The 12,364-nt window shown below is 39.7% G+C and overlaps 1 protein-coding gene across 1 annotated transcript; it reads right to left on the bottom strand.

Moving 5' to 3' along the window:
• Positions 1-11,081: 11,081 nt before the first annotated feature.
• Positions 11,082-11,987, bottom strand: LOC131629638 (uncharacterized). Its single transcript, XM_058900424.1, has one exon. It carries the CDS (start codon positions 11,985-11,987, stop codon positions 11,082-11,084), a length of 906 nt encoding a protein of 301 aa, XP_058756407.1.
• Positions 11,988-12,364: the final 377 nt, after the last annotated feature.

The following is a 12,364-nucleotide window of genomic DNA, read 5'->3' as shown; positions in this document are numbered from 1 at the left end:
GCATATGATCCTGTTGTTTGTACAATGCAAATGTATGCATGTTCAGATATGTAAATGATGCGTGTGCGCGAATGGGTATGTATGATAATGCTTATGTATAATGCTTATGCGTTGTTTATTTGTGAGTAAAAGGAACAACAAGGTTGTTATCATCGGTAAGGTTACCGGGATACGTCAATCAGGCGATTGGAAAATAGACACTTAGTAGGGTTACTGGCATCGGTAAGGTTACCGGAAAGCATCAATCAGGTGATTGGAAAGAATACCTCAGTAAGGTTACTGGTATCGGTGCGGTTACCGGAGAACATCAATCAGGTTATTGGAAAGAATATCTCAGTAAGGTTACTGACATCGGTAAGGTTACCGGGAAACATCAATCGGGTGATTGGAAAGAATGTCTCAGTAAGGTTACTGGCATCGGCAAGGTTACCGGAGAACATCAATTAGGTGATTGGAAAGAAAATCTCAGTAAGGTTACTGGCATCGGTAGGGTTACCAGAAAACATCAATCAGGTGATTGGAAAGAGAATCTCAGTAAGGTTACTGGCATCGCTAGGGTTACCGGAAAACACCAATCAGGTGATTGGAAAGGTATCTCAGTAAGGTTACTGGCATCGGTGCGGTTACCGGAGAACATCAATCAGGTGATTGGAAAGAATATCTCAGTAAGGTTACTGGCATCGGTAAGGTTACCGGGAAACATCAATCGGGTGATTGGAAAGAATGTCTCAGTAAGGTTACTGGCATCGGCAAGGTTACCGGAGAACATCAATCAGGTGATTGGAAAGAAAATCTCAGTAAGGTTACTGGCATCGGTAGGGTTACCGGAAAACATCAATCAGGTGATTGGAAAGGTATCTCAGTAAGGTTACTGGCATCGGTAGGGTTACCGGAAAACACCAATCAGGTGATTGGAAAGGTATCTCAGTAAGGTTACTGGCATCGGTAGGGTTACCGGAAAACACCAAATTGTATGGTTTTGGTATTGATTTCTTTGGAAAAATTTGTATTTGAGGGGGTAAAGTGGCATAAGGTCGGGAAAGCTTGCCGACAGCATCATTAAGAATAAATGATTTGTGGGGAATACTGCTCGGGATAGTTGAGGAATAAAGAGTTCTTCTGGTGAAGTGACACTGACCTAACCGGGGATGTGAAGGGTACTTGATAAGACTTGAATCTGGTTTATGCCTCGATGCATGTTTTTTTTTAAAACTAAATGTAATGCTCCACCTGAGTGGAAATGCTATGCATTTTGGAGGATGCAATGTGATATGCAATGATATCTATCAGGAGCTCAAAGGCTGAAGTCTTTTGACTGTTGAGGAACGCCAATCATCTGGATTTAAATCTCGATTCTTGCTGAGGATAAAGATCCAGACTTCCCGACATTCTCTTCGTATACACAAGTTGTTTAGCCTGCACCTGAACTTAACTGGATCAAATAGTTGAAGAGGAGGAGATGCCCCTGCCTATTGTCCAGCCTTAGTCGGCAAGGCTTTCGAAGAGATCGCCTCGAGAGGATTTTCAGAGATCTGTGCCATCGAGATAGAATGCCCTAGTGTTATGGACTATGGAATAGTACCCCTGACTAATCAAAGTTTAGAGATGGTTTCAGCCATGCTGGAGTAACAACCCCTGATTACTCAATACTTTGAGGCATTCTTCGAACCTTGAGTGATTGCCCCATTTTTGGATTTGTAAAAGATATGCCCTTGAGTGTTATTGCTTCGAGACTCGACCCAAGTCAATTGGATCTTAGGGTGGATGCCCCTAGTCAATAGGATATATGTATACCCTTGTGATCATTGGGATTTTGCCCCTGGTTAGGAGAACCCGCTGGACGTGGTTCCCCCATTCAAGAGTCTTTATTAGAAATGATAGCCTTCCATGTTAACTGCATTCTTACTCAACGGAGTATTCAACTGCTTCTCTGCTCCTTAGGGTAATCCACTTTGAGATATGTTTGCCTCCAACTTGACGGAGTTATGAAGACAACTTATTCTTGGGGAAGATGCACCTTTTTATCAGAAATTCATTATGGAATCTTCTTGGATGTCACGCACTCGTTCATATGCCAAGGATGTTTATTATGAGAATGATAATTCTAATGCAAAGTTTATGTTTGTCTTGAAACTTAAATTTTTTGAAATGATGTCGTAACATCGATTTTTATTTTTATGAAAGGTGGTATGATGCCAACTCAAAAGTTTCAGCAAGCCTCGCAGGAGTCAGATTACCGTACTCTCGTTTAGTATGCTTTCGAATAAACCCTACTTCAATTAGGACTTTTGAAGGTTGTAACGTGGCCGGATTCACAGTTTTTAGAAAAAAGATTTAAGGCTCAAAAATATTTGGTGCCCACCCACTCTCCGTGATGTTCTCCAATCCTAAGTTCAATTAACTCGACCCGAGTGTTCATCCCTCCAAAGGAATTTTAGCATGGTTGAGGAATCAATGAGGATCTTCGGGCATGGCAGTCGCTCACCTTTTCTTCCTTGATTTTATAGTCACACGACTTTGTCCTCACCTGGCAATTTTATTATTATTATTCTTTTGCCTTTCTCTTTTTCTTCTTCTTCTTTTTTTTAACAAGTCGCGTGACTTTGCATTCGTCTTTGATTTGCTGGAAGCGATTGCGACTACCTTGTTCCATGATTGATGGAGAATTACCATTGTGGCATTGTCATCTTTTGACCTCTTGAAGAATAAAGGATAAACATTGTGGTTTTGACATTCCTCAACCTTTTGACAGATAACCATTGTTGTATCTTTAGATGCATACCCTTAATGAGTTTTGAACACTCGGTCAGATTAACCGAACACTACCCTGCCCCTGGGTTAAAAATGAAGGGTTTTTTCTGAATAGAAATGAAACTTCTACTTCAAGGCTCAAAGGGGTTGACGAGGGTCTATCTCCCTTATATCTCCGGTGTTTGGGGATTTGAAACAATGCCTGTACATCATCAGCAAAGTTTTATTCAAAAGCGCACCGTTTGAAATTCTTAGTATCATGCTCATCATCCTCCCTCCAGAGTTACTTGCTTTTTTTTTTAAAAATTTTTTTTTTACAAGAGTTGAGTATCACAATCAAGAAAATAAAAGCGAACGGATTGTTTCAAGACAAAAATATTCAATGTATTATGATTATTATTAAAAAACAAACGAGTTTTGCATACGAGAAAGTGCTTAACGAAATAAGAAAATTACAAATGAGAATGCAGAATGAAACACAAATTGCCAACATTGAAGAGACTTGACTCCGTCTGGATCTATTACTTTAGAAGGTACATCTTGCAATCTCGACCTCTGCTCAGGCGTGGGAAATTCAATTTATGCGCAAACCGTTTGGCGTGAAGCAGATTGCCTTGGAATCAATGAGGTTTTGAACTGTGCCTTTGAATACGTTGCAACCTCCAATCGAATGGCCAGGTGCCCCTGAATGGAACTCACAATAGGCGTTGGGATCATATCCTTCAGGATAAAGAAAAGGAGGAGGCCCAAGCTGTTTTAATTCCACTAAAGAATTTCGGAGTAAATGAGAGAGCAACTGACTATGCGGCATTGGAATCGGTTCATATACCTTTCTTGGCCTTCTTTGATTCTGCCCGCCCTGTGGTCGGCGATTTTGTCTATATCTCTGCTGTTGTTGCGGAGCATACTTAACTAATTGATTATACAGAACAGGCTCTTGTTGCACAAATTGAACTGGTGGCTGGCTAATAGTTGCAGCGCAGATTTGTGGAGCATCCTGATCAGGAGTAATTTCTGTCGTTTGATAGCAAGGGATCTGAACTGGAGAATAAGCATGATCTTTCTCTTCAACTTCGGAAATTGTACTTGTTTCTTCACCATCTTGTTCTGGGAATTCAAAATTAGTAGCAGTGTTTTGAATCCTACCAGTCATAAGACCGTGCTCAATTCTTTCTCCGATGACAACCAAAGTTGAGAATTCAGAAGCGGCACATCCAACCATCCGATTCAGATAGGGGTCTTGTAAAGTATCCATGAACATGTCTATAAGTTCACGTTCCAAAAGAGGAGGTTGAACCCTGGCAGCTAGCTCCCTTCATCTTTGTGCATATTCTCTAAAGGATTCGTCAACCTTCTGAGTCAAACCCTGAAGTTGAATTCTGGTAGGAACCATATCAATGTTATGTTTGTAATGCTTGAAAAAGGCTTTGGCTAGATCTTTCCAAGTGCGGATGTTGGTCCTTTCAAGCTGGGTATACCATTCAAGAGATGCCCCACTAAGACTATCCTGAAATAAGTGCATTAGAAGTTTATCATTTTCTGCATAAGGAGCCATCTTGTTGCAAAATGCCTTGATGTGTGTTATTAGGCAAGTGGTACCCTTGTACTTCTCAAAGTTGGGGGCTTTGAACTTAGGAGGAATCTTGATATCAGGCACCAGGCATAAACTAGCAGCATCTAAACCAAGGCAATCACGATCCTCGATAGCTTTCAATCTCTTATCCAAAAGACGGAGCTTACCCTTATCTTCATCCATTGGAAACTTAAAGGTATCATATGACGAAACAGAAAGATTTTCACGGTGCGGAGCCTCGTTGACGGGAACTCGCATAGTGTTTCTAACATTGTGATTTAAAGGGACCTCTTGGGTAGGATTGACGACTTTCTGATGAACGCCACTTGGATCAACAGTGACATCCGGCCTCTGAACAGGTTGCCTTAACTCTTCTTGTCCACGGGTAACGGTTTGGATAGCTTCCAAAAATTGACCCATAGCAGTCCCTATCTGAGCCCTAATCTCTGCCATGTCTGTCTGAATTTGCTCCATGATTAACCTCGAATGTCGGGAAATCAATTTTGCAGTCTCTGATTCCAGATACAAGTTAAGATGCAAATAAGCTCCTGGTAGAAATGCATGTCATGTATGAATGATAAAATCCTATGATGCAATGGTGTATGAATATATTTTATTTTATATTTTTTTCATGCAATGCAATGTGGTATAGAGTGGGGGTTACAATAAGGATGCCCCACACATGTTAAGGGCTAAACCCAAGGAAACCCCTTAAGGGCTGGGATAATGATAGATAGATGACAATCCAAACCCTACAAGTTAGAGGGTGCACGGAAACAAACATGGAGTGACCGTTCAGGACAGTCACTAGATCTCATGGCCATCGAGAGGCCAATCGAACGCATGCTAAAGAAGTTGTCCTCCGTAGGAGGGATGTGGGTTTCTTTTTTAGAAATAGAATCCCTACAGGCTAGGGGACACATGGATGCAAGCACGGGGTGACCGTTCAAGAAAGTCACTAGGTCTCATGGCCATCGAGAGGCCAATCAACATGCATAAATTGAGGTGTCCTTCGTGGGACGGACATGGTCTTAGAAATGGGGTCCCTGCAGGCCAGGGAACGAGTAAGAGTTCCTGCAAAATTAAAATGCCAGACATTCGCAGTATATAGATTGCATATATAATAAGCGCGTAAGCACATAAGCCCTAGGTTCATAGGTCCGACGTAACGGCTTAGGGTGCCTACCCTTCCCATTGGTATGTTCTAGAAGGTCTCATGGGATCGTTCGTAGCCGCCGAGACTTTTAGTCTCTTTGGATTTTAGAACAACTCATTTAATCCATGAGGTTCGAGTTTTAGGGGTAGGTTCCCAGAGAGATCAGCCAAATACCAAGTCCAGCCCTCAACAAGGTCAAGCCTCGTATCAGACATTTCCGGATATTCAACCCACTCTGAGTGGAATTATAATAAGACTCGTAGGCGATGTAATTCCCCTCTGGTCATTATTATAATTCCCACGCTTAGGTTTAACAACAATTTATATACAACCCAAAATATGCAGTAAAATAACAAATATTCAAGTACACAAATATTAAATCACTGTAAATAGTTGAAATTGCAAATAAATTAATGAATAAATAAAAATTTAGACATTTATAAAAAAAACCATAAACCCTAAAATGGCGAATAAGCCAAATCCTAAAAAAATTGCCAAAACCCTAAATGATTCGCCAAAACCTAAACCCTGCCAAAACCTAGGAGCATAATAATTTACAGTTTTGTTATCACTATAGTCCCCAGCAGAGTCGCCAGCTGTAGCAACCTGCCCTAAAAATTAAAGACTTTTAGAGTCGCCACCTATACTGGAGGGCGAATAGGAAACCCTACGCAGTATAAAGATCTGGGTAAGTTATTATAATCAGGTTGAGGGAAGGTGTTAGACACCCTCAACCCTTTCCTATTGGCTTTGAATCTAAGTTACCAGTTTTATGGCTAAGAGTATTAAGGCAAGGTTTATGCTTTCAAGGATTAATAATTAAGGGAAACGAATCGAGAAAAATGAGATTTAGAGGGAAGGGGACTCGCCTTAGTTATCCAAGTGCATACGTATCTCCTTAGGAGACTCAGAGTCAACGTAGTTCAGCCACAGGGTTGTACGCCTTAGAATTGAATATAGAGGTGTTTGAAGTTGTTTTGAAGGCTTTTTGAATGGCCTATCGTAGTTTTGAATAAGGATGAAAATCCGTAGTTTGATTTGAAGTGTCTTGAATGTTTTAAGTTTTGGGCGTACAACCCTGATTTGATATGGCACCGTTAGATGTGGTGACCAATAGATTTGGTCAGTATAGCTAACGGATTATGGGGCATTGCTGGTTACTCAGATCGATAGATTGATCGTCGCGGGCAGCAAATTAAAATGTATTTTAATTTGTGTATTTTTTATCTCTCGTCTAATACGACCAATAGATTTAGTCGGTTCGGGGAGAAAATTAGTTTGAATTACCAAAAACAAACAAATAAAATCAATTAAAAGTTTTTACAAATTAATTAATTAAAATTTATTATTTTTTAGTGTAGGGGTGTATTTTGTATTTGGGAGTAATCTAAAGGGTGTGCAAATAGGAAACGGACTGAGCTCATTAAGCTCTTTCTCTTGCGCAAGGGGGGTGCATTTTGTTAAGCGTTAGAAATTAGGGGTGTGCGGTTAGCGACTAAGCCTGGCCCATTAATATTAAGACCCGGTTGGTTCAGTGTATGTGTGCGTACGGGGTTAGGGTGTGTCTCAAAGCTAGTGAGCGTTTGATTTAGAGATACTATCATCCAAGGGTTTGCATGTATTTGGATCGAGGGGACATGGTAAACAAGATGCGTGGAATCACAACCTTAACTAATATTATGTGGCCATTAAAGGACCACATGATGCAGATCCGACGGTGAGTGGAGAAGATTGTTTCCATCACAACAAAACAAAACAAACACAAAAACAAAAGATCAATGTTAGCCTCACCTTATCTCTCTCCGCGTTCCTCTCTCTCATGCTCTTACTCTCCTTCAAACGAACAGAACCCAAAAAAAAAAACTCTTCATCTTCTTCCCGTACCCAGAATCAAAACCGTGCCCAGATGAAGATCCTTATGATCTTCATCTTCTTCAACCTTCCCCTTCATCAATAAAACCCAGAGAACAAACACCACCCCCCTATCGGCCACTATGAATCACCGTAAACCACTCCAAACCCCATCGTGAACCCTTCTAAAACCTAGATGAAGTTAATCTTCATCTTCGACCTCCCCCCATCCGCGAACCCTAACCCCTATAACTTTTACAGCAAATCAAAACCGAACAATCAACCGAAGAACATGCAATCGATTTAACACATAAGCTATGTTTTGGTTTTAGGCTTACTTGTTTATCTTGAATTCTGAACGTGTACGCTCCTCCTGTGCTAATCTCTTTCTTTCTCGGTGTTTACAGGTCTTGGACGCACGCGTTTGGGATCGAAGGCTCCGATTTCGCCGCTGTGTTTCCAGAAATTCGTTTCCCCCCCTTCTGATTTGCTTTTTCTTTTATACCATTAGGGTTAGATTAGTTTTAGGAAAGATTCGATTCAGTTAGGATTGATTCCGATTGTAATTGATATTTCTTTCTGAATTAATGAAAAATTTGATTTAGTTAACCATTCTGTTAAGATTTGATTCACATTTTTGGTTTTAATTTTGTTCAGATTTGATTTTATCTTCAATAAGATGTTTGATTTCGTTTATGACTGAAGATTTGATTCGCTTGTCTTTGTGATTCGTTCTGGATCTGGGCCTGATTTGGTTTGTTAGGGTTTGTGTTGGAGAGAGGGGTGGCGCCGCTGCTAGCTGAAGGTGACGATGAACAGGGTTACGAAACCCTAGTTGACCTTCGGTCAACCTTCCTTCTTTTAATTAATTAATAAAAAGCACATTGATAATCACATAATAAAAACTATAAATTGTACGATAACTAAAATTAGTCAACTAACAATCTCAATTAAAACCTAAATTAGTTAACTAACAATCTCTATTAAAACCTAAATAAATTAGTAAAATAAAACAATGCTTAGTAAAACAGATTAATTAAAAAACATTACTAATAATTATACTAATTAATGGTTTTAAAATTAACTACTAAAAACCTTAATTAAAAAAATAAATACATTTTATATTACTTAGTTAGTACTAAAAATCTTGAACAAAACTCTAAATGGGCCTAAAAATCATATTGGGCTCAAAGAGAAATCCTATAAAAATACACCCCACTATTTTGACTTTGAATACACCCTTATAAGAGTCGGATTTAACAAGTATTAAACCCCATGACCCTTATATTTTATAATTCTGATGAATCAAATATATGTAGATGTATCGGGTAAATTTTGGGGTATGACACTCACCTTCCATGATTCCTCTCCGATTCAATTGATCACGAGTCGCTAATTTGTTTTGCAACAGCCGCCAACCAAACATTTTGAACTTATGCGAAATTTTCGAGTCCCACACAACATTCAGGCAGTGTCTACAAGAGGAATCAAGTATGGAGGCTTGTTGTCCCTGCATGAGTTTATTGTAGAAGGACTTGACAGAATATGTTCCATATATGTGCCAAGGCCAAATCGGTTTATCTGCCGCATCCAAGTTCAAGCTGATGCCGAACAAAATAGTTTTCAGGCTTTCGATCTCGTTCTGCTCCACCTCATGGTTCGGCCTCAAAGATGACTTTATGTCCCAAGTCCACACCGAATCGGTCCACTTCCCATAATCCTTCAGAGCAGCACTTTTATTCTCCGCGGCATCAAAAACATTAGAAAAAGCTACATACAGAGGCTCATGACCTATCCACCTAACAAGTCAGAACGGGATACAATCCCCTTTACCGAATTTCCAATTTATCCAATTTATAAAACCAGAACCATCCGTCAAGACATTATCGAAATTCAGTTTTAGGATATCTCTCCACCACAAAGATTATTTCTTCGATTTCCTACTCCCTTCGTCAAAAACCAACCTTTTAATCACGGGGCCATATCTTTGTTTCAGCAAATTATGCCATAATGAATTATCCTCCACCAAACAACGCCAAATCCATTTTCCCAACAAAGCAACATTAAAGAGTTCAATATCCTTAATTCCCAACCCACCTTCTACTTTTGGTTTACAAACATCCTTCCATTTTATCCATGAAATTCCACCTTTCTCCGCCGAGCCATTCCATAAAAAATTTCTTTGAATGCTTGTTAGTTCATGGAAAATTTTAACAGTAACTGTGAAGAAAGACAAGTAATACACTGGGATATTAGCCAATACCGTATTGATCAGTGTTATCCTTCCACCCATCGATAAGAACCTACCCTTCCAAGTTGACAGTTTATCTTTCACACCTTTAACCACCGGTTTCCGAAAAATCCAGCCTTCTATGATTACCTCCGACCACTATCCCCAAAAATTTGAAGGGAATATTGTCAACCTTGCAACAAAGGAATTGAGATGCTGCATTTAAGAACTAACCTTCTATCCCAACACCGTAAACCTTACTCTTCGCCATGTTTATACTCAGACCTGACACCATTTCAAAACCACGCAAAATAGACTTTAAGGTCCACAAATTAGCCAAAGAAGCTTCACTAACAATTATTGTATCGTCTGCGAATTACAGTAGGCTATAATTGCATTATTTCCCATGGAGAACTCTCTGAACAGACCCATTCCCACAGCCTGCCGCATGATTGTTGTTAATCCTTCCACCGCTAACGCAAATAGAAATGGAGATAATGGATCACCCTGCCGCAGACCCCTTGACACAGCGAAATCCTTAGTAGGGCTACCGTTAGCTAATATGGACATACTACTTGAAAAGACTCCTGCTTCCATCCACCGTAACCATCTTGGCCCAAAACCAACTATTCGTAACATGCTATGTAAGTAATTCCAATCCACACAGTCGTACACTTGTGAGAAATCAACTTTAAACAAGAAGCACTCCTTCCTATTTTTGTTTACGTAATCAATTATTTCATTGGTCACAAGAATGCCATCCATTATTTGTCTTCCCAGAATAAATTCCGTTTGATTGCAAGAGATAATCTTCCCCATAACTCTTCTCAGTCTCGCAGCCAGAATCAAGGAGATTACCTTATAAAAACACCCGATGAGATATATTGGTCTGAATTCTTTAATCTTTTGTGGGTTGTCCACCTTTGGTATAAGGGCAATGAAAGACGCAGCCATAGCTTTCGGCAATTTGGCAAGACGATGAAATTCTTGGATGAATTCCACAAAATCTTCTCCAACAATATTCCAACAGTGCTTAATGAACATAAGATTGAAACCGTCGGGCCCCGGGATTTTATCTCCTTCGCTCTAAAAAATAACCTCCTTTATTTCTTCTCTAGAAAATTGATCCTCTAATCTGTCCCTATCCTCCACTAATAACGAATTAAAAGCCAAGTTATTCAGGTTAGGTCTGCCTCCCCCAACTGCACAAAATATGTTGCAAAAATGATCCCTTATAACCTCCTTAATCTGGCTGGCTTCCTCTACAACCCCGCCACTGGTTTTTAATGATACCACCGCGTTCCTACGATTTCTTGCCTTTAAAGAAACGTGAAAAAACTTAGTATTGAGATCTCCTTCTTGAATCCACTTTTGTCTTGACTTTTGTTTCATCATGCTTTCCTTGAGATGCAAGTTCTTCCATATACCTTCAGTAGTCGCTCTTATCTTCTCAAGCTCTTCAATATTTATATTAGCGCCACTTTAATGAGCTTATTCTCTAGGTCATTAAGAAGATCAACTCATTCCTCAATTTGTAAGTCCACCCACCCAAATACGTTTTTGTTCCACCAAAAGAGTTTTTCCTTCAGCAACCGGAATTTCTCTCTAATCACAAAAAATTTCTTTCCTCGAACATGAAACGAATCCCAGGCAGATTTCACAAAACATATAAAATCTTTATGTTGAAACCAAGTGTTAAAAACTTTGAACGGTTTAGGCCCCCAGTCCAAATTACTTGTCTTGATCAAAACAGGCCTATGGTCAGAGATATCTCTACTCCCAGAACATTGAGCAACAATCTTCCACCATTGAATAATTCCATCTGATATCAAGAATCTATCTAACCGACTACTAGCAGAACCACTTGAATTTATCCAAGTATGAATACACCCCAGCACCAGCACATCAACAAGCTCTATTAGATTAATGAAAGAATTGAAATCTTCCATCACCCCCCGCCTACCCCCATCAATCCTACCTCTCCTCTCCACCACAAATTTTACAGCATTGAAATCCCCCCTCACAATCCACTCACCCTTAATCCATCTACTTTTCAACAACAAGAGATCATACCAGAGCTTTCTTTTATCAGCACAAAAACAAGGTGAGTATACATTGATGAAATAGCAGTTCTTACCTCTGTAGCTGGCATTGATTCCAAGGTAACCATTACCCATGAAAGAGCACACCGGTGTTATGACGTTCTTCCTCCACATAATAAGAATACCCCCAGATCTTCCATCTGAACCCTTAGCTGACCACTCAACCTCTGCCATAGATCCCCATAAAGATTTAACAATGTCATCTGTCATCACTTCCACTTTTGTTTCTTGTAAAAAACACATAACAGCCTTCCCTTTGTTCAGCAATTGGCAAATTCTCCCCTTCTTGATTGAATTCCCACACCCTCTGACATTGAATGTCATAATATTCATGGACAAGCATTTTGTCGCTCTGCCACTCCGCTAGCATTCATTCTATCTCTTTTTTCCAAATCCCTGACAATACCTTCAAACACTTCATCATCCTCTTCCCCTTCAATACCTAATTGTTTGATGGATTTCCACACCTTCTTCGGAATGTTCGCTTCCACTTTATTCCAAAATCGCATTTTTCCTCGTTGGACATCTGAGTCATTAATCGAATCACAGCAAAGAACTGAGCCACCAGAATTTTTTGACGAATTTTTATCCTCAAAAATATCATCTTCAGACTCCTGATTATGGATTAGAATAGTATCTTCCCCAAAACTTTTATCTCTAGAAGGAAGTAAAACATTAAAGTATGATGGCACAGACTGTTG

Source organism: Vicia villosa, unplaced genomic scaffold (genome assembly GCF_029867415.1).
Source record: "Vicia villosa cultivar HV-30 ecotype Madison, WI unplaced genomic scaffold, Vvil1.0 ctg.000587F_1_1, whole genome shotgun sequence".
In the NCBI taxonomy this organism is placed as follows: Eukaryota; Viridiplantae; Streptophyta; class Magnoliopsida; order Fabales; family Fabaceae; genus Vicia; species Vicia villosa.
This window is presented reverse-complemented; position numbering and strand designations above follow the sequence as displayed.